At 39.5% G+C, this 20,636-nt stretch overlaps 1 protein-coding gene across 1 annotated transcript in view; it reads right to left on the bottom strand.

Moving 5' to 3' along the window:
- The window catches only part of ABLIM2 (actin binding LIM protein family member 2), a 298,016-nt gene that overhangs the window by 118,109 nt on the left and 159,271 nt on the right, over window positions 1–20,636 (bottom strand). Inside the window, exons 5-7 of the mRNA XM_089691577.1 lie at window positions 20,001–20,127; window positions 17,605–17,698; window positions 1,232–1,319 (exon numbers count right to left, since the gene is read on the bottom strand). Coding sequence (XP_089547703.1) covers window positions 1,232–1,319; window positions 17,605–17,698; window positions 20,001–20,127 — 309 coding nt within the window. The remainder of the gene's footprint in view (window positions 1–1,231; window positions 1,320–17,604; window positions 17,699–20,000; window positions 20,128–20,636) is intronic.

Below are 20,636 nucleotides of genomic sequence, written 5' to 3'. Positions count from 1 at the left end.
TGTGCTGGCGTCCATCTTGGATTCTGCTGTGCATGATGGGAGTCCTTTTTATGCCTTCAGGTCTCTGAGGTCCACCCCCCAGAGGGGCGTGGCTGATGACATATAACCCTGTGGCCCGCACATGCTCTTTGCACTTGTGTCTTGTGTCTTTGTGTTACTATTACTCTGTTCTGACTCTCGTGACTCTCCTGGTATTCTGATTCGGCTTGTGACTTGACTATTCTTTGTATTCTCCTTTGATCTGACCCTCTGTTGCTGAACCCGGCTTGTGACCTGTGATTCTCGTCTGCTCGTCTGTACTGTTTTGTCCTGTTGTTGTTGACCCCGGCTTGTCTGACTACTCTTTTGTTTCTTCCACCAGCTACACACCATTGGCGGCGGCCATTACCGCAGCTGAGGTGTCTCGGGGGCCGCGACCTGGTTCCTGGCTGCGTCAAGTCCATCCCCACCATCAGGGGCCCTGGTGAAGGGCAGCCTGGGACTTAGACTCCGCGCCCTGAGGGACTCCGGTCTGTGGGTGGTGGTTGTCGTCAGCCAGTGCGTTACATTGTTAGGCCTGCCTGTCCGTTCCTCGGCTCCTGCCCTGACAGTCTCCTTATACAACATCAGTACTTGACCTCACAAAAGCTAAATGGGCACATATTACCACAGGCACACTCCACAATCTCACAGAAAGCCTTCACAAAAGAGTGATGGTCATCAGGATTCTCACAACACAACAATGTACACCATACAAAATATGACATGAGAACCATAAGCACCTCCCATAGTTTGGTAGATACTGATGATGTTGGTCACCAGGACAAAGAGTGTGGTTAGATCTCCACATTGAGAATACGGATAGCAATAGACACATGACAGAGGTTCCAACTCTAAGAATGGGTGTGGTGACCTATAGAAACAAATCACAACTTATTTCTAATTGTTCTGTTACTCTAAACTGATATTAACTAATTAAAAAGAAGCTTTTGGCCCATCAGTCTTGTGCTTTTATGTGGTAATGCAACTCTTCTGAAACAGTACAAGGGTAGCTTATCCTTTTTGAAAGATGTGCAGATGTCATCATTTTTCATGTTAATTTAGGACTCAGTGAAGCTCTTCCATTATCATATGGCCCTATGCTGCTTGTGCTGTGTCTGATGGTTTCACTGCTAAGACTGGCCAGAGCAAAGCCATGTACAATCCCCATTTCAATAAAATTAATGAAGATCACAAACAGAACAAGGGTTACCTTGAAGATACATCTCCTCGCCTTCAGCAAACATTTGATTGCATCGAACACATCGTGCACAGGTTGGGTGATAATGCTTTTCACCAGCCTGTAGGAAATAAAACAGGATTGGTGAGCATATTTTTGAAAATTCTTTTCCCCAAGCTGCAGAAAAAAATGGGTCCCATATATGTGCAGGTTAGCAACACAAAATGGTCACTTTAGACTGTACCCTTCAAGGACCTCTAAAGAGAAAACACCTGAATGTCAAATTTATCATATGGCATGTATAATCACTCAGAATGTTCTCGGAGCCTTATAGAGAGGTTAGCACCCACCTGAATCAACTGTATCATATTTGTCCATAGAGAAAGCTCAGATGGCCATTTATGTGTGGTTATGGGCAGATTTATGTCATGCAGTCTATTTTATTTTTTCAGAAAAACAAATCTGTCAATTTTCAGAAGTTCTGATGCCTAAAAAGGTGCAATAATTATTGCTCTGAAAATGCTGTTTGCAGCATGTTGTTGACAAGTTTGTATTTAGGCCTGCACAGACCACAAATGTCTCTAATTTTATCTGCCTTTTTTTCATCAGATGTCTTTGACCTTCACTCCTTGTAAGTATGATTTGTTTTTGATTTGCTATAAAAAGCAGATGAAAAGTACATCACTATAAAGAAGTTGTAAGACAGATAGGGATGTTTAAACTACACCCCTACATGACAATTATTAGGCAAGTAACAATTATGCCCCACAGCATGCATCTCTTCCATTTACTGCAACCTACAGCCACTAACATTTTAAAGTGGTTATAAAAGCTGAAGTTTTTTATCTTCATGCATTCTATGCATGAAGGTAAAAAACCTTCTGTGTGCTGCTCCCCTTACAGACCCCCAATACTCATCTGTGAGCCCCCTCTCGATCCAGCGATGTGCACAGGAGCCTCTCTTCACATTGGCTAAAACTCAACAGTGGAAGATTTGGCACACAGCCAGTGAGCCATTGAAAAGAGAGTGGGGGGCGAGGCTGAGCCATGGCTCTAGGAGTCTTATGGAGGCTCAGGAGTGAGCAAGCACCAGTGTCCTCATAGCAAGCAGCACTGGTCAAGGGGTAGGAGTCAGGAGCAATGGCAGGGAACCCGAGAAGAAGAGGATTGGGGCTGCTCTGTGCAAAACCATTGCACAAAGCAGGTAAGTATAACATATTTGTTTTGTTTTTTTTTTTAATACCTAAGCTTTAATATCACTTTAACATAGAATAGTTGGGGGCCTCCAGTGGTAGACGAAGAGAACACAGTAAAGATGTGAGTACATATTTTATCATATCCGCTGTTCAGTATACCATTTACAGGTACAGGTGTATTTAACTCTTTCATGATTCGAGGTCTTGATACCTGAATCCCAAATTACATTTAGCAGCATTAGTATTCATCCAAGTGATTTTTATAATATGACGTTTTCTCACCATCATGCTCAGGAACATTAATCTACATAATATGTGCAGGAAGTGGTTAAAGAGTTTCACAACTCACAAACTGGACCTACATTTTTTTTATTTTTTTTTTTAATTAATTTTTTTCTTCAAAATGTGACATAAAGATAAAATTAATTTTCCTTTCTTGAAAAGCTGTCAAAAAAAAACGAATACATATACATTTTTCCAAACAATAGAATTTCACATTTGTTCATAAAGTAAGGCTTCATGCACATGGGCGCATTTGTCAGTGCAGCATAAATACACTATGCTTTTCTTGTGCCCAGGATCCTGGAGCTACAGCCACCCATATCCATGAATAGGTGAAGGCAGCTATATGCATAAAGTAACGCATGTGCACAGACTTAATGGCCTGAATGCGCACTACATGCATTTGGGACAGTACATCTGTATGCATGAGCTACTTTACACTGATAGTAATGCAAAAGAAAAAGGACCGAACTGCTAAGTACGGTAAGGCATTGCATTCTTTGGGTACAGTAAGAGACCACACAATAAAATACATATAACCATTAAAAGCTTTAAGCTCAACCTCATTTCTTGTATGTATATTGTGTCCACTTTATATACATCTATATGTTTGTTTGTATATTTATTTTAAATTTCTTTATGCAGTAGCACTACTCTCCCTCATATTCAGGCTATGGTCCTGAAGAGGCCAAATGCACAGGCGAAATGCGTTGACCGCATTTTGAAATATATAAACATAAATCACCAGCGCCAAAATTAAACAAAAAATAAATTATATGCTGCTGTACATCAGTGTAGACCTACACCAAAATTTTTTTATAATCAACACAAACAGCGCAAAATAATTTGTTAGAGTGCTAAATAAATAAAAAAAATATATAAATAAATAATATTAACAAATTAAATATTAACAAATATATTAATAAACATATAAAGTCCCACTCCAGAATACGTGAAAAAATAAAAGTGAAGAAAATCCTAAGATACTCAAAACATCCTTTTTCCAAAGACGTGTGCTTCCACCAACAATTTGTGCTCAAACATATATACCGCACTAACCAGATATTGGCGACAAAAACACCTTTTAGGTATTTTTTTGATCCTAGACCCTTATAATATGCCTCCAGATCTCCACTCCACTAAAGGAAAACTTTCCTCCAATCTCCAAGACCACCAGATTCCACTTCCCAGAGATATCAGTAAGCGAATAAATCATCTCCATCTTATCCAGCAATTTATATATATATTTTATTTATTTAGCACTCTAACAAAATATTTTGCACTGTTTGTGTTGATTATAGCATTTTGAAATATATGTATGTTGTCACTATGTGCTGAGTGGTTATCCTTTACTATACATGAGGGGGGCTCTGTGCTCAACTTGATGTGCTTTGTTCCTATATTCTCTTTTGAAGCGTATCTTTTGTAATGTGGGTTCTATTATGGACATATGATTCTTTTATGTCAATATATGGTTATATGTATTTTATTGTGTGGTCTCTTACTGTGCCTAAAGAATCCAATGCCTTTTCGTACTTAGCAGTTTGGTCCTTTTTCTTTTCAATATTTACAGGATTTGGCACTAGGAAGCTTGTTTCGATAGTTTTTATACTGATAGTAATGCATAGCTGCTTACAGCTGCCTTCTCTTATTCATGTCTATAAGGGCTCATGTACACTGCAGCTGATAAACCCACGTTTAGGAGCTGTTCAGTGTTTTTTTCAGCAGCCCCAGAACTCACTCTAATGTTTTCCTATGTGTCCATGTACACATCTTCGTTTACAATCGTTTACAGGCATTTGAGTTTACAGTCGTTTTCTTGAACGCAGAAAACTTGTGTTCAGCAATCGATTTTATCAGCGTTTCAAACGCAAAACGCTAGTAAATGCGGCAAATCACGTTTATAAGAGTTTTACATTTTTTTTAACTCTTCCAGTTCCCAAGGCTGTCCGGAGCCTTTTTTCATCATGAAAAATGCATGCAAAGTGTTTTTAAGGTACTCAGATGGACAAAACACTGAACACAAGATGTTCCTACCAAGCTTTTCACACATTGTAATGACCAATTCACACCTCAGACCTCTCCCACCCTTGGAAACAAAAGATATGTTAATGACCATTCACACCTCAAATTCCTCATGAAGACCCCCTGCCTGGTGACCTTAATGACTCCCTCCACCAGACACCTACCCCACCCTTGGAAACAAAAGAAATGTTAATGAGCAACTCACACCTAATTATCTCAACACATACTTCTGTCTCTGCTTCTACTCTCTGTACTTCTCTGAAACAGTCTGAAATAGTTAATAATTTGCAATTTTTCAGTACATTCGGGGCATTTGGAAGGTTCTCCTGTGCCTATCTTTAAAAACCGTTTCTAAACACAAACACACATAAACGCGCATAAATGCATTATGCAAACGCGGCTATACAGATGTTTTTGAACCTACGTTTTCCAGCTGTCAATTTTCATCATTCAGAAGTGTCCCGTGTACATGGGGCCTAAGTGGCTATATGAAACTACAGGACATCCTGAGCACCAGAAATACGCAGTATATTTATACTATTTATGCTACGTGGGCAAATGAGCCTATGTGCATATAGGAAGGAAGAAAAGCACAATGCTCCATTTACAGAGGTTGAAATAAAACAGAATCTTACAGCTGTGAAAAGCTCAAATAAAGTAAAGTTCTTGAAGAGAGAAGTATAACTTCGATATTTTTTTAATACACTTTCATATATTCCTTACTCTGTGCCAACAGTGAGGATATCATATAGATGGAAAAGGGAAGTAACAAGGAATGAAAACTATAACAGTGTAAAAACAGAACAAATAACAGTTCACTGACTCATCTAGGTCTGGGTGTGATTGCTATCAGATTATATAGAACATTTAGAACGTATTAACCACTGTCGCCAAAATTGAAGAAACTTCAGATATGTGTTTCTTCATCACTATCATCCCTTCCATTGAGCCGTGGGAATTCAGATCTTGGATTACTTCCCTAACTTTTGGAGGAATAGGTAATCCCCATTTCCTAGTGACATTAAGCTTAGCTACAGGTAATAAATACATAATGATGGTTCTATAAGCATTATGGAAATCAGAGACATTTATGTGGAGTAGAACTAGCTCAACAGTGCGGTTCTAGCCATCCCTGTAATTTCTGCTATAAGGGAGAAGATTCTATCCCAAAAAGCTCAGAGATATTTACAAAACCACATTATATGAATAAAAGAGCCAGATTCTGTGCACTGTTTGCAATATAACAGAGTCTGAGTAGATGATTTCCAATCTACATTTATTTCTTTATTACAGGTATTTATACAGTGCTGTCAAATTACACAGCGTTTTACATATATTATACATTCATATCATATATGGGGTAATGTATCAATGGCAGACAACTTTTGGAGAAGTTCCCAGTGTTTGGATCAATGCAAAGATTGGAATACATTTTTTAACTCTACTGGAAGTCTGAGAGTTCTTTACTTATGTCCCTTTCCCTTTTAGACATAGGCAGAGCCTTTGAGAAATGTGAGATTTGTTATAAAAGAAATCTAATAATTAACCAAGTAAACAATGATGAAATCTTTTCAATTACTACAATAACCACATCCTTAAATATAATGAGTGGTCCAATAAAGGAGACCTCCCATAGGCACCATTTATATCTAGCCTGACCACAAAACATAACTCCAGAGCAGATTGCGGTTGGTATATTTGTGGTGTAGCTACAACAGTTATATACATGTTGAAGAATTAAATACATTTGGAGCCATTCTACGTTCTGCTTAGTATGTTTTAGCTGTCAGTAGTGGGGACACAGACACGGCACAACTCATACTGACTCCCAATTACATAAACCAGGGCATTGCCAACAAATTCATCCAGTGGGTTTGGTTTAGATCAGCCAGTTTGCAAATCAGCAGCCCTCTCAGCTTCAGAGAAAGTTAACTGGTTTTAGTGACGTTACTATCCCTGCATTTAGAAACTATGTAAACATTTTGTAAGCATTTCTTCTTTAATAAATATCAGCATTCTTTGATCAACAGAATATCAAACAGGGATTTTCACTTTAAATGCTAATTTCAGCAGCTCCTACGATTTATTAATGCTAGGGACTCCAATTTTAATTTTCCCTGCACCACCCAAAGCAACTGAACTACGATATAAGGTATGAGAACATACATTTTATTTCCTACTTGAAATTAATATTTCTGGAAATTAGGTAATGATAAGAAAACTAGGAGCTAACTAAGGTGTGATGAGAAAAATGGCCAAAACAGGATTTATTCATTTAAAACAGAATAATTTTCAACTACCTAAATACCTACTTTGGCTAGGACTACACTGGTGATTAAATGCCTCTAATACTGAGAGATTTAATCTCATTAGCAGCAGTCAGTTTAATGTGCTGTATATGATAAGACTGCCAATGAGTAGCCAAGTTTCTCAGTAACAAAAAGAATTAGAACACTGTAGCCCTAACTCAAGTATCCAACTGATACTGGGCTTTTACATATTTCTCATCACTAGGGATGAGGCTCTTGCTCACCTCTACCACGGGTTACATAGTTGGTAAGGTTGGATAAAGACACCAGTCCATCCAGTCCAACCTGTGTGGATGTGTGTGCTTATATCAAAACCAATTCCCATATGCCTATATATTGCATTCGCTAAGATGCCCATCTAAGAGTTTTTTTTTTTTTTTAATTATTGACACTTCCTGCTGAAGGGAGTTCCAAATCCTTACTGCTCTGGCAGTAAAAAAAAATCCCTTCGCAGTTCAACCACTTGCCTACCGGGCACTTTTATCCCCTTCCTGTCCAGGCCAATTTTCAGCTTTCGTGCTCTTGCACTTTGAGTGGAAATTGTGCGGTCATGCAACACTGTACCCATATGAAATGTTTAGCATTTTTTTCACACACAGAGCTTTCTTTTGGTTGTATTTAATTGCCACTGTGGTTTTTTCTGCACTATAAACAAAAAGAGAGCAAAAAAATGTGAAAAAAAAGGTTTTCTTTGTTTCTATTATAAAATTTTGCAAACAGGTAATTTTCCTTCTTCACTGATGTGCGTTGATGAGGCTGCACTGATAGGCAGCACTGATAGACAGCACTGATGAGGCGGCACTGATAGGTGGCACTGCAGAGGTGGCACTGGTGGGCATTGATGAGGAGGCACTGATGATGCACTGATATGCAGCAATGATGGGCACTGATAGGCAGTACTCATGGGCACTGATAGGCGGTACTGATGGGCACTGACAGGCGGCACTGCTGGAAACTGATGGGTGGCACTGCTGGGCACTGATGGGTGGCACTGATAACCAGTGCCTTGATTATCAGTGCAGATCTCCCCTGTCACATTTTCCAGTTATTGGCTGTACTTTCCTCATGCTGTGACAGCATGAGGAAAGTGCTTCCGATAACCGGCAACTATATTTACCTGGTGATCTGTTGTGTCATTGGACACAGCTGATCATGTGGTAAAAGGCCACTGTAATTGGCCTTTTACCTCATCACCAATAGCGTCAAGTGCGCGAAGCTGGGTGCATGTTGTGGGAGGATGTTCATGGACGCCCTCCCAGAAGTGGCCAACCGCTCTGTAGCTGCCTTTTGTCTACAGCGCGGGTGGGAAGCAGGTACAGTTAAAACACTTCACCTCCAACTTCATTGAATGGCTGCATGTCTTCTTAAACTCCCTGACACAGAATAGTTTTCACCCGTACTACAATCACCATTTTGATATTTCTATATCACTATCATATCACTATCATATCCCCTCTTAAGCATCTCTTAAGAGCATACAGTTAACACTTGTAGTTGTTCCTGGTAACTGAGGTCTTCTAGTCCCCTTATTAGCTTTGCTACCATGCTCTGGACTCTCTCTAGTTCCACCACATCCTTCCTGAAGACTGGTGACCAAGACTGAATGGCATACTCCAGATGTGGCTGAACCAGAAATTTGTAAAGTGGTAGAATTATAGTCCTATCTCTTGATCAAAATATCCTTTTTATGCAGGCTAATACTCTGCTTACTTTGCATGCTGCAGCTTGGCATTGCATGCCATTGCCGAGTCTGTGATCTACTACGACCCGCAGATCTTTTTCTATCCTGAATTCCCCCAAAAGGTTCATACTCTAGACTAGAGAGTAACTTGCGTTCATATTTTTAACCCCCAAGTACGTTAATTTACATTTTTCAACATTAAACCTCATTTGCCATATAAACCAGTGGGTGCCACTGCACACATCAGTGATAAACAGTGTTCATTTTGATGTCTTATTCATAGTCTTTTGACTAAAATGCCATTTAAGTTTTAGCCGTATTTTAGTCATCTGAATTGCTTTAGTTTTAGTAGTATTTCAGTTGACTAAAATCTTCAGTACATTTTAGTCAACTAAAATCTAGTTTAGTTAACTTGTAATGCTTTATTTAAGCATTTCTCTAGAATTGCCAAACTCATTATATACTTGTGGAGTAAAAATCTAATAACATGTTATTATCTATGGTATTAAGGTTTGAACATGCACTACATGCACAGATTAACCGTTGTGATATATAACGTCTTTATAAATAAAACCAAGTTTCATATACAAACAAAAATATTGATTTCTGACAAGCAGAAGAGCAACTTTAAAATATAAAAAATAAAACTGGAAACACTATTGGCTGTAATACCATTGCACATATTACATGTTACATATTACATGAATATATTACCAACATTAAATATTAAGAAAAAAAAAAGAAAAGTCTTTTTTCTTAACGTTTTATTTCTTTCAGCAACTTAGTAGATGCCCACTACTTATTCTTATGCGGTAGTCCCTTGTTAATTTTGACTTTTGAGTTTGTTTTAGTTATGGTCTTTGGACTAAAATGCCACTTTAGTTTTAATTGTATTTTAGTCCTCTGAATTGTTTTAGTTTTAGTCGTATTTTAGTCAATTACCTGCTTGCCGACCTCCCTATAGCAGAAATACTAAATCAAAGAAAATATAGTGCAGCGCTGCCATCTAAGATAAATGAATAATTCATATAGATAACATTAAGAGAAACTTGAAGTGAAAATCTTCCTTATAATGTACTGGTGACTGGAACTGTATAGAAAAAATGCGCACTCACCGACCGCGCATTATAAATGCGCATGTATATGACCATCAATCCAGGTAATCAGCAAAACACACGGTACATCCCTCAAAGGTAAGTCATCAGCCTTGGGTGTAGTGATATGCAGCAGGACTCGGAGACCACTTAAAACCAGTGAATGGACAGCCTAGGTGAATGGGCTCCCTCTTGTGGATATAAGATAAACTGGAAACGAGCTGCTGTAGATCTTTCCTGGGTTCCCACTTCCTGATCTTTTGAGGCACTGGTGACAGTGTGTCCCCTGGGAAGGCTGCGTCACCAATGCTTACCAACAAGATTGAGCCTCTGCTCCCTTCGCTGCTTCACTGCTCAGCCTTTGGGAGTAGCTACAGGGCAGCAGTGGTGCACAAAATCATATATATATATATATATATATATATATATATATATATATATATATATACGTGATTTTGCATTTACGGGTAGGGGGCATGCATGAGCTGTGCGCGTGCCCTACCCGCGCCACCATTTGCGGCCGGGGCTGTCAATCACCGGGCTCCAGACGGTAATTACTCGCCGGCGCCCAGTGATTTCCGAGGATCTCCGACAGGAAGGAGGACTGTTTTGTCCTCCTCCCTGTCAGCTTGGGCACACTGCTGTGGATGCAGTGTGATTACAGTGAATCACACACATACCGCCCCCTAGTAAAACACGCCCAGCACACAGTTAACCCTTTGATCCCATTCCTGCCCAGTGCCATTAGTACAGTGTCAGTACCAAGTCAGTTCCCCCCAGTGTCAGAATGTCCGCCGCAGTCCCATAATAATTCACTGATCACCGCCATTACTAGTTAAAATGGAAAAAAAAAAATCCCAGCATATATACCACCATTTGTAAATGTTATAACTTTCACGCAAACCAATTAATTACCCGCATTTAATTTACACGAATTTGATTTTTAAAATTTTTTTACTGGACATGTTTAATAGCAAAAAGTCAAAAATATTGTTTTTTTTCAAAATTGTTGGTCTTTTTTATTTATAGCAATCAATTACCACTGAAGGAAAGCTCAATTCGTGGGGAAAAAAAAGGACGTAAATTTCATTTGGGTGCAGCGTTGCATGACCGCGCAATTGTCAGTTAAAGTAACGCAGCACTGTAATGCAAAAAATGGCCTGGTCAGGAAGGGGAGTAAATCCTCTGGAGAGCAAGTGGTTAAAATAGTGTTAATTTAGTCAACAAAAATATTTTTGTTGACAAAATGAACACTGGCACTCACAGGTCTTGAGAGGGAAACACACAGTGAGGATTTTATTTTGACATTTCAGCCCATGTGCTGCTCTCTGTTTTGGACTATAAAAACCTCATTTGCCATGTAGTTGTCCATTCTTTTATTTTATTGAGGTCTTCTTGTAAAGTTTCTATATCCTGCTGTGAGTCTATTGCCCTGCTTAGCTTTGTATCATCCTCAAACACTGTGATTGAGCTAATTATACCAACCTCTATGTTATTTAGGAATACATTTAGCAGAATTAGTCCCAGGACAGAGCCTTGGGGTACCCCATTTACCCCTCCAGACCATTCTGAGTACATGCTATTTATCACCACTCTTTGGACACACCCCTGTAGCCAGTTTTCCATCCAGGTACATACACTAACATTCATGCCAACAGACCTCAATTTGTAAATTAAGCATTTATGGGAAACTGTATCAAAAGCTTTTACAAAATCCAGATACACATGTCCACAGGCCTTCTTTTATCTAGATGACAGCTTACTTTTTCATAAAATGTTTAAGGTTTGGTCTGGCAAGAATGATTTTTAATGAATTCCATGCTGATTACTATTAATGATACTGTTTTCATAGGCAAGTCCCTTATCATCAGCTTCAATTGTTTACATACTATTGATGCTAGGCTAACTGGGTTCAAGGTGAATCATGTTGGTTTGAGATTTCTGGCCCAGTTGAACATATGTGCAGGCTTAGAAGAGCCAACAAGAAAGGGGTGGGACACAAAGCAGCCAAAGTATGCCTCCATTGGAAGCTGCTTTAGGGAAAGTATAAGGAAAGATGACATAACTCCTTAGGTTACGTTCAGGTAGGAAACTTTACATTCATTCTGTGTGCTAGCTCTTTTAAAGAATTTAGTTCAGTACATATAACAGTGCTTTTCAATAATTTAGAGTTTAGGAAGAAAAAAATATAATACTTTCCTTTAAGGAATACCTTTGTAGTGAAAACAGGGATTTGAAGCATGAGGGTACAGGAGGCGCTGTATATAATTTTTTCAATAATGAAATGTGTATTGTATTTTAGAAATGCGCTTAAAAAAAAACACTTTTGCCAGTGATCAGGATATTGGTTTATGCGTTAATAACCTCCTTATAATATAGGGGTCCAAGGTAAGGGTCCATGTGTAAGAGCGCCTGTTGGTGGGGGTTATCACAGAGGGCAGTGGGCAGCACACTGGAAGATTTTTGTTTTTTTTGTGCATGAATGTGAAGAAGATTTACACTTCAGTGGGGCCTTTTTACATTTGAAGCTTAATATACATATAAATAAAAGAATGTGCAGCGCTAATAAAATTTAATAAACCAACGTATGATAAATGTCCTTAGTATTAAATAAGCCGTATGTGTGACAGTCTATATACGTGAGTATCACTGAGTGAATCTTCAGTCAAATGGTGGTGCTCCAGTGGTATAGTGAAGTAAGAATTACGCACTCACCAGAATTGTAATAAAATTACGTGGTGCATCCATGCCTACCAATCCCTTAAAGGGACCTCTGGGCAGCTGGATCCGTTTTACATCCTCTGAGAGCGCATATCCTGATATCCTGAAAGGAGGATCATCCTATGTTCCAGCCTGACCCATACCTGTGAGGGGGACCTCTGTTGATATAAACACCGCGTAATTTTATTACGCTTCTTGTGAGTGCGTAATTCTTACTTCACTATACCACTGGAGCACCACCATTTGATTGAAGATTCACTCAGTGATACTCACGTATATAGACTGTCACGCATACGGCTTATTTAATATTAAGGACATTTATCATACATTGGTTTATTACATTTTATTAGCGCTGCACATTCTTTTATTTATTTAACGAGGGTTTGTTTTTGGTTTCCCTGTGTGTTCAGCTGCTTGTTATAAGAGCGCTCACTTTTTACCACTTGTTAATATACATATAGTTTGAGGTGCATGGAGTAGTTGATTTCACAGCCATATATTTATAAATATATTTCTTTGCCACTGGACGCATGGTTGTGAAATGTGTTATACATGCTATATAGCATTTACCTGACGTCATATTGCTTTTATATTTGTGATATATGAGTTTTACACTTTTTTCACTTAACTATTTCACATTTTCATGTGTTTTAAGTATTTATTGATAGCACCGCACTAGTTTCTGTTTCTTTAATTTCTTTACTGTGGGAGTGGGTGGCTCACATTAGTGCTAGCAGTTTGGGACAGGGGTGTTTATTTGGTGGCAGCGCAGGGTTGTTATCAGTTTATTTTTTAGTCAAGAAACTCTTACGCAGTTTAAGACTGAACCGTTTCTTGTCCAACTTCATTGTATGGCCACATGTCTTTTTTAGAGACCTAAGATTAAAGTTTCCTCCCAATCCTAGAGTTACCATTCAAGGATGCTTATATTGTTATATCCCCTCTTAATAGTCACTTCTCCAAGGAGAATAAGTTGACTGTACGGGAAAATTAAAAAAAAACAAAACAAACCTGTCTATACTTACCTGCTCTGCACAATAGAATTGCACAGAGTGGCCCGATCCTCCTCTTCTCCGATTCCTCCCACCCCAGTACTTCCCAGAGCTCTTCTCCTCTTGCTGGTGCCCCCAATAGGAAGCGATTCCCGTAGGGGCACTCATGCAGGCTTGCTCCCGAGTCCCGCTGCTGTGTCCACTGCAGGAGCGGACTGACAACTCATGGGGCCTCCGAGCAATAGGGGATCATGGGGCCCCTGTGTCCTTGCCCACACACAAAGCACACCCAAAAAAGCCTATAAAAAGGGGCATTTCACGGGGCCCCCTACTGACCCCGGGCCCTCGGGCAGTGCCCGAGTGCTTGAATGGTCAGTCCGCCCCTGGTTCACTGACACCCATTCCCAGCTCCCCAGTAACTGGAGTTGATTGGCAGGAGCCAGGAGAGTCGTCGCACCCATGCACAGCGCTGGATCGCGATGCGGCTCAGGTAAGTAAGGGGGGGAGGGCAGGGGGGGTTCTTTTACACAGAAGGCTCTTTACCTTAATGCATATAAGATATTAATGTAAAAAACCTTGAGGCTTTAGAACCACTTTTATGTTTGTAGTCATTCTTCATAACTAAGGTCTTCAAACTCCCATATTAGCTTTGTTGCCTATCTCTGGACTCTCTCCAGTTCAAGGATGTTCTTCCTGAGGATTGGTGACCAGAACAGGAAAGCATTCTCAAAAATGTGTCCAAACCAGTGTTTTGTGAAGTTGCATAATTATAATTTTATCACACAGTGTGTGTGTGTGTGTGTGTGTGTGTGTGTGTTTGTGTGTATGCATTTGTGTGTGTGGGATTTATTTATTAAGACACTAGGCCAAAACCAGCCAGGAGACCCAACAAAAAAGGCCTATGGAGAACACTGACTATTGCAGTCAGACAAAGCCAGCAAATTAGAACTATACAAGGGGCGTTCAAGTCAAACATTTAATTTTACAGGTATAAAAAGGGATGCTAGCGTGGCGGTACTACACACAGTGGTAAGTGGCAAGTGTGTCCTATTATTAATAGGCGGAGCACATTTCGCGGGCCAGTCAAGAGACCGTTATTCAAGATGTCAGACAACAGTGTTAGTGCGTGCATGGAACAGTGTGTGGTGATGAAGTTTCTTGTGAATGAAGACATAAAACCCGTAGATATCTACAGAAGACTTCAAGCACAGTACAGTGATGAGACACTCAGCCGCAGTAAGATATATGAATGGGCATTTAACCATTTCCATACCGGGCACTTTTACCTCCTTTCTGCTCGGGCAATTTTTCAGCTTTCAGCGCTCTCACATTTTGAATGACAATTGTGCGGTCATGCAACATTGTACCCAAACTAAAATTTTATCATTTTCTTCACACAACGAGAGTTGGTGGTATTTAATCACCGCCAAGGTTTTTATTTTTTGCTAAATTAACAAAAAGAGCCCAAAAATTTTGAAAAAAAAACACGTTTTTCTTTGCTTCTGTTATAAAAGTTCGCAAATAAATAATTGTTCTTCATAAATTTAGGCCAAGATGTATTCTGCTACATGTCTTTGGTGAAAACAACCCAAATTAGGATGTATTTTTTAGTTTGTAGGAAAGTTATAGAGTTCACAAACTATGGTATATATCTGAATATTAATCAATCCTGAAGTGCTGACGGCCAATCTAATTTCTTGAGGTCCAAGAATGCCAGAACAGTACAGATATCCAACCAAATGACACCTTTTTGTAAAGTAGACAGTCCGACGTACTTCATAAGAGGCAAGGCGAGTTTTTTGAAGTTGTATTTTTTTTGGCATAATTTTTCGGAAAATGAAAAAATTAAAAAAATTATTTTCACTATTTATTTTTTACATACTGTCACCAGTGCAGTACAGCGTCATCATATAACTGGCATGGCGGTGATCAGGGACACTGACTGGTGACAGTATGAAAAAAATAAATATTAATTTGAATTTTTTTTATTATTTTTAATTTTTTATTAAATTTCTTTTCTTTTTTTTAAGATTTTTTTTAAATATTTCACTATGTCCAAAGTAGTACAATGCTACCATAGTAACATTGTACTACTTTGAGGAAGTGATCAGTATATATATATATTTTTTTTACACAATTTGCTTATAGCAAAGAATTACTTTGCTATAAGCCAGCATTTACCTGAATGACATCGATTCATTCAGGGTTTTTTTTTTTTTTGTGCTTAGTTGTGATTTGGCCACAGCTAATCACATGACATGTGCATGTGATCGCTGTGACCATTCACAGCTAGACACTAGTATACAATGGATGGCATGAATGAAGCCATCCATTGTATACAACTGTCATGTGACCTGCTGTGAATGGTCACAGCAGGTTACATGGTACCGGCAATGGGGGCCGGTACTCAGATCTGTCATCGGCCGTGTCTGAGGTACACGGCCAGTGACAGATCGCACCGCTGCGCAGCTCTGCAAGCGCGAAAACTGCGCATGCCCGGGAGGACGCCATATGGCGTCCACCCGGAAATCTACAGCATTTTGCCAGCCGCCAAATGGCTATTGGCCGGGCAGTTATTGGTTAAAATGTTTCAAAGATGACTGTACGTCCGTCAGTGACGATCCTGGCCGTGGTAGTCCCCAGTCCACTGCAGTCATTCCTGTGAACATTCAATGTGTGGAGAGCCTAATCCTGGATAATCGACACATAACCTATAGTGAAACTGCACAAGAGATGAATTATTCTGTGGAAAAGGTCCTATGATGGTTCAGGCGTACTGATAAATCTTTCTGTGCCAAAGCTTTCCAGGCATTAGTTAAATGATGGGATAAGAGAATAAATGTAGCAGGGGAGTATGTCAAAAAATAAATGCAGTTTCCACTCCTTGAAATTTGTTCTTTTATTATAATAAACTCAAAAGTCCTGGTTTAGCTTGAAGGGTGTAAAAATTGTGCTGGTATCAAAAGTTCCTACACCTGAAAATACTGTGTCTTATATTGAAAATGAATAAGTTACTGAAGTTACGAAAATTCTCGTAAGACAGAATACAACTTCCCACGACGATGTAATGTATTGTATTGTATTCTTTTGTTTCTGAGCAAGTGCGGTCCTGGTCACTTGATTTTTTACGAACAAATACTGTACTGATTAAATGAAAATCATTTGTTGCGTTATTGTAAGAGAAAAATGTTCACGCTTGTCCCTTCGGATAATTTTGCATGAACTGTCCTGATCAGCTCTCAAAAACTGTGTACTAACGATCAGATTATCAGATGATTGCTAAGAAAGCGGTACGTTTCCTCTGATTTTCTAATAATTTTGACTTGGCATAAGAACATACCAATATCTGATGTAAGAATATGTTTGTCTGTGATGACCCTAACGAATCAGCTTATTCCTCGAATGAAACAGAAAGATGAAACGAAAATATTGATAGTTGCTAAAGATAGCTGAAATATTTCTTGTTTCAGACACTTTGCCCAGTGCGTCTCTCATTAAGAACCAGGTAATGAAATGTGGTGCAATTCTTTCCTCCTACAACAAAAAAATTCTATATATAGAAGAATCACACCTGTGTTCACCATACCAAGTGGATATAAATGGAACTCAATCAAATACTGAAGACCTCTGTGTGCAGAACACAATACAACATTTGTTCTTTCCACGAGGTCAGAGGAAGGCCTGTCTGTAATACAACAAAGCAATAAAGGTACTGAAGTTGATATACTCACAGTCTGGAAAACAAACTGCTAAATATCAGGTCCCCAAGTCCAATGAAATACTAAATAGTTCATTTTTATCTCCTCTAGCCAGTGCTAAAGATATCCAAGGACATTTTTATTTTGCACATGACACACTCAACTGTACTATTGTAGTTTTCTGTAATATTGTGAATTGAACACACAATTTAAAATAATAACTTTTGTCATGCCACACACAGGTCAGTTTTCAGAGAAAAGAGTGATTTATCTCTTCATTTTAGAAAGGCTTAGAAATTGTTTTAGTTGCAACAGTCAAGATTGCCACATAAGTGAATCATAAAGAGCCCAGGAGTGACTCAGCATACAATATACAATTGTTTAACATTTACGATATTATTTTTTTACCTCGAGTACTCGGCCTGTAATGAACTTCTCGCAGTGATCACATTTGATGCCAAATTTAGCATGGTAGTCCATTTCACAATAAGGAATTCCATCTCTACAAGAAATTCATATTAGGAAATAACAAAACTGAATATTTTCTGTTAAATTATATAAATCTAGAAAACCAAAAGCAGAAGACCCAGGTATGTGTGTACAGTCATTCTACGTATATTGAGTTGCACGGTCATTGGCGAATCCCTGAGTTCACTTAGTGATCATGCCTCCCGTGGATCACCTTGGATAGGCTAAGGATATACATGAAGCCTTGACCTTCAACACAATCAAAATTAAGCCTCATACCCTACAGCCACTAAGCCCCACTCCATTATGCCATAGTAGGATAGGGCTTTGCACTGGGAGAAGTGGGGATTAACCATGATTAGGGTTGAAGTCAAAAGCCCAGGAACATACTGTTGGAATCCTTATCTTGTAAAACAACCCATTCTGTTTAAAACAGAAATGCAAAGCAAACATTTGTGTAAATATATATAAAAGATTATAAATACCCTTTTTTTCCTTTTTTTATATGAGATCACATAACATTTGTTCTCAGCTGCATAAGGGGCTTAGAGAGCTAGGGGTGGAGACTGCAGGGGGCGTGTCAACAGCAGGAGAGAAAGAGCAATACTCTGATCTTCCCAGTGAAGGTGTCAGGGCTCCGGGTATGACCAGAGGTGTGTGGACTGACACAGGGAAACGCAGGCTTCAGATATAGTATAAACAATATAATTTATTTAAGACTAAACAATACATAAACGCAGTGCAAGACTAAACATAAACACAGTGCAAACAAACCAAACCAAAACCCCCAACAGATAACAAAAGAACAATACTAAGCGTAGTCGGGCAGGCCGGGTCAGGAACAATCAGGCGGACAAGGTACCAAAGGAGCAGACTGGAGAGTGGTCAGGAATAGCAGAGGTCAGGACAGGCGGAGTTCAATCAGAGTCAGGGATCAAGCAGGATCAGACAGGAAGCCGACAGGATGCAGGTACAGGGGCTCTTGGGAAACATACACCAAGGCCCTGATTGCAAGTTTGGCCATTCCTTATATGCACCTCCTGCAATCAGCCTCAGGTGTTTTGGCTGACTGCAGGAGTGAGCCTCTGGTTGCTGAGAGCACCCTCTGGCCAGTACTGGTACTGCAACCCACAAGGCAGGTGAGTCCCACCACTATTGGCGAGTCCATTCCTGACAGAAGGGTCTGTCAGCACAGGTAGCCATTGGGGGATAGGAAGGCTGTGATCACAGTACAGCCAGAAAACTGACCACACTGGAAAAGATGTGCTTCTATGCCTTGCATGGTCAGTTTGGAATAGGAAAGAAGGGGGACTGGCAGGATCACCAGGTATTTCACACATTCAATGAAATGCCAAGAGAACAGGACACTTTTTAACACAAGTACATTCAAATATCAGGAATATGAAAGCTTGGGGTAACATACACTTTAAGAATGGAATTAAGACCTAAATGGGCTTAAAAGGAACGCAAGGATCATTTTAACCACCTCGCCTTATGGGCCTTGATGCCGAGAGGCTGCATATATGCATACGTAAATGTAAACAAACCTGTGCTGAGAATGCGCACAATGTACGCTCCCGACACAGTTACTGGCACAAAACGAAAAGCTCGCAATTGCTACTTGCGATTGGGAGCTTTCCAATCATTTGACCGTTGTGACAGACAATCACGGCAGTTACATGATCATAAACTCTGCCCCGCCTGGCGGCATCTGAAACCCCTTAAAGACCTGGGAGGCATCGGCGTTAAAAACTAAAGCTGGCCATACACTATTAGAATTTCATTAGGAAATTTACCTTTTTTAAAAAGTTTGTTCGATTTTCTAATTGTTAGTTGGGTAAAACTGAGGTCATTCTCAAACACGGTGATGAGAAAATTAGAAGGAACGGGGTAGAACATTTTTTGAATGAATGAATTTCTAACAGCATATGTGGTTTTCATTTGGTAAAGTCCATTTGTTCCAAAATCGAATTTTCAAAGCAAGACATCGAATGTACAGAGATTTTTGTATGAATTTCATATGAATGTTCCTTAAAGGCCAGGTCACATTCATATTAAAGTAATTGGAACACTTTTAAAGATCACCCCGCATCACCCACACCCATGCCATCCTATAAACAAGAATGAAGGATAACTACCATGCTAAAACCAGACTTTTATACCTCCTACATAGTGGTTTGTTCTTGACAATAATAAAATTACAGAGTATAAACAACTGATATCTATATAGAGCTAGATATGTTTTTGCACAAATGTAAATGCTAACCTTATACAAAATGAACATACGGTAACAACAGCAGACAAAAGCTCATGCAGAAGACAACTTTCTCACTTACTTGCTAATGTATTCTGCCTTTAAATGAACCCCACAGGTTTTGCATTTGAAACAGTCCAAGTGCCAGTGTTTTTCTAGGGCAACCAATGATTGGCCATTTTTTATTTCCAAGCCACATCCACCACAGTCTGCGAATAAGAAAAACATATTATTGGTTGTTCTGAAATCAACAGGGTGAAAAAATTATTACTATTGGGAGATAATGCTTTTAATGACATGTTGGTAAACAATGGTGCTACCATAAGGTGAAAGGGAACCGCAAGGGATCTGGGGGCTTCTCCATGCTGTTGCTCTCCTTAAAGTGGATTTTCATACTCCGCATCCAATTATATATTTATATATATATATATATTGTGATAGGATGAACGGCGAGGTGATAGAGGGACGCTATGTGTCACCTCGCATATGCTCATACCTGACTGTTTAGGTGGAGTCCACTCCGGGTTTTCGGGGCCACAGTTAAGCAGGTGGTTCCGGACCAGAGTTTGGACTCCACTGATCTCCACCAACAGGTGATATAAAAAGGGCAGGGCTGGAGCAAGGAGTTGCTCGTGGCCTGGGACTCAGAGAGGTATTCTGAGAGAGCTGTGTCTATGGACTATACCTGCAAGAAAAGGTTTGCTGTTATTTTGTTTTG

This window comes from Staurois parvus, unplaced genomic scaffold (assembly GCF_062004578.1).
Source record: "Staurois parvus isolate SC_StPar_1 unplaced genomic scaffold, SC_StPar_1.0 ptg000564l, whole genome shotgun sequence".
Lineage (NCBI taxonomy): Eukaryota > Metazoa > Chordata > Amphibia > Anura > Ranidae > Staurois > Staurois parvus.
Note: the sequence above shows the minus strand (reverse complement) of the source record. Positions and strands in the feature narration are given on the sequence as shown.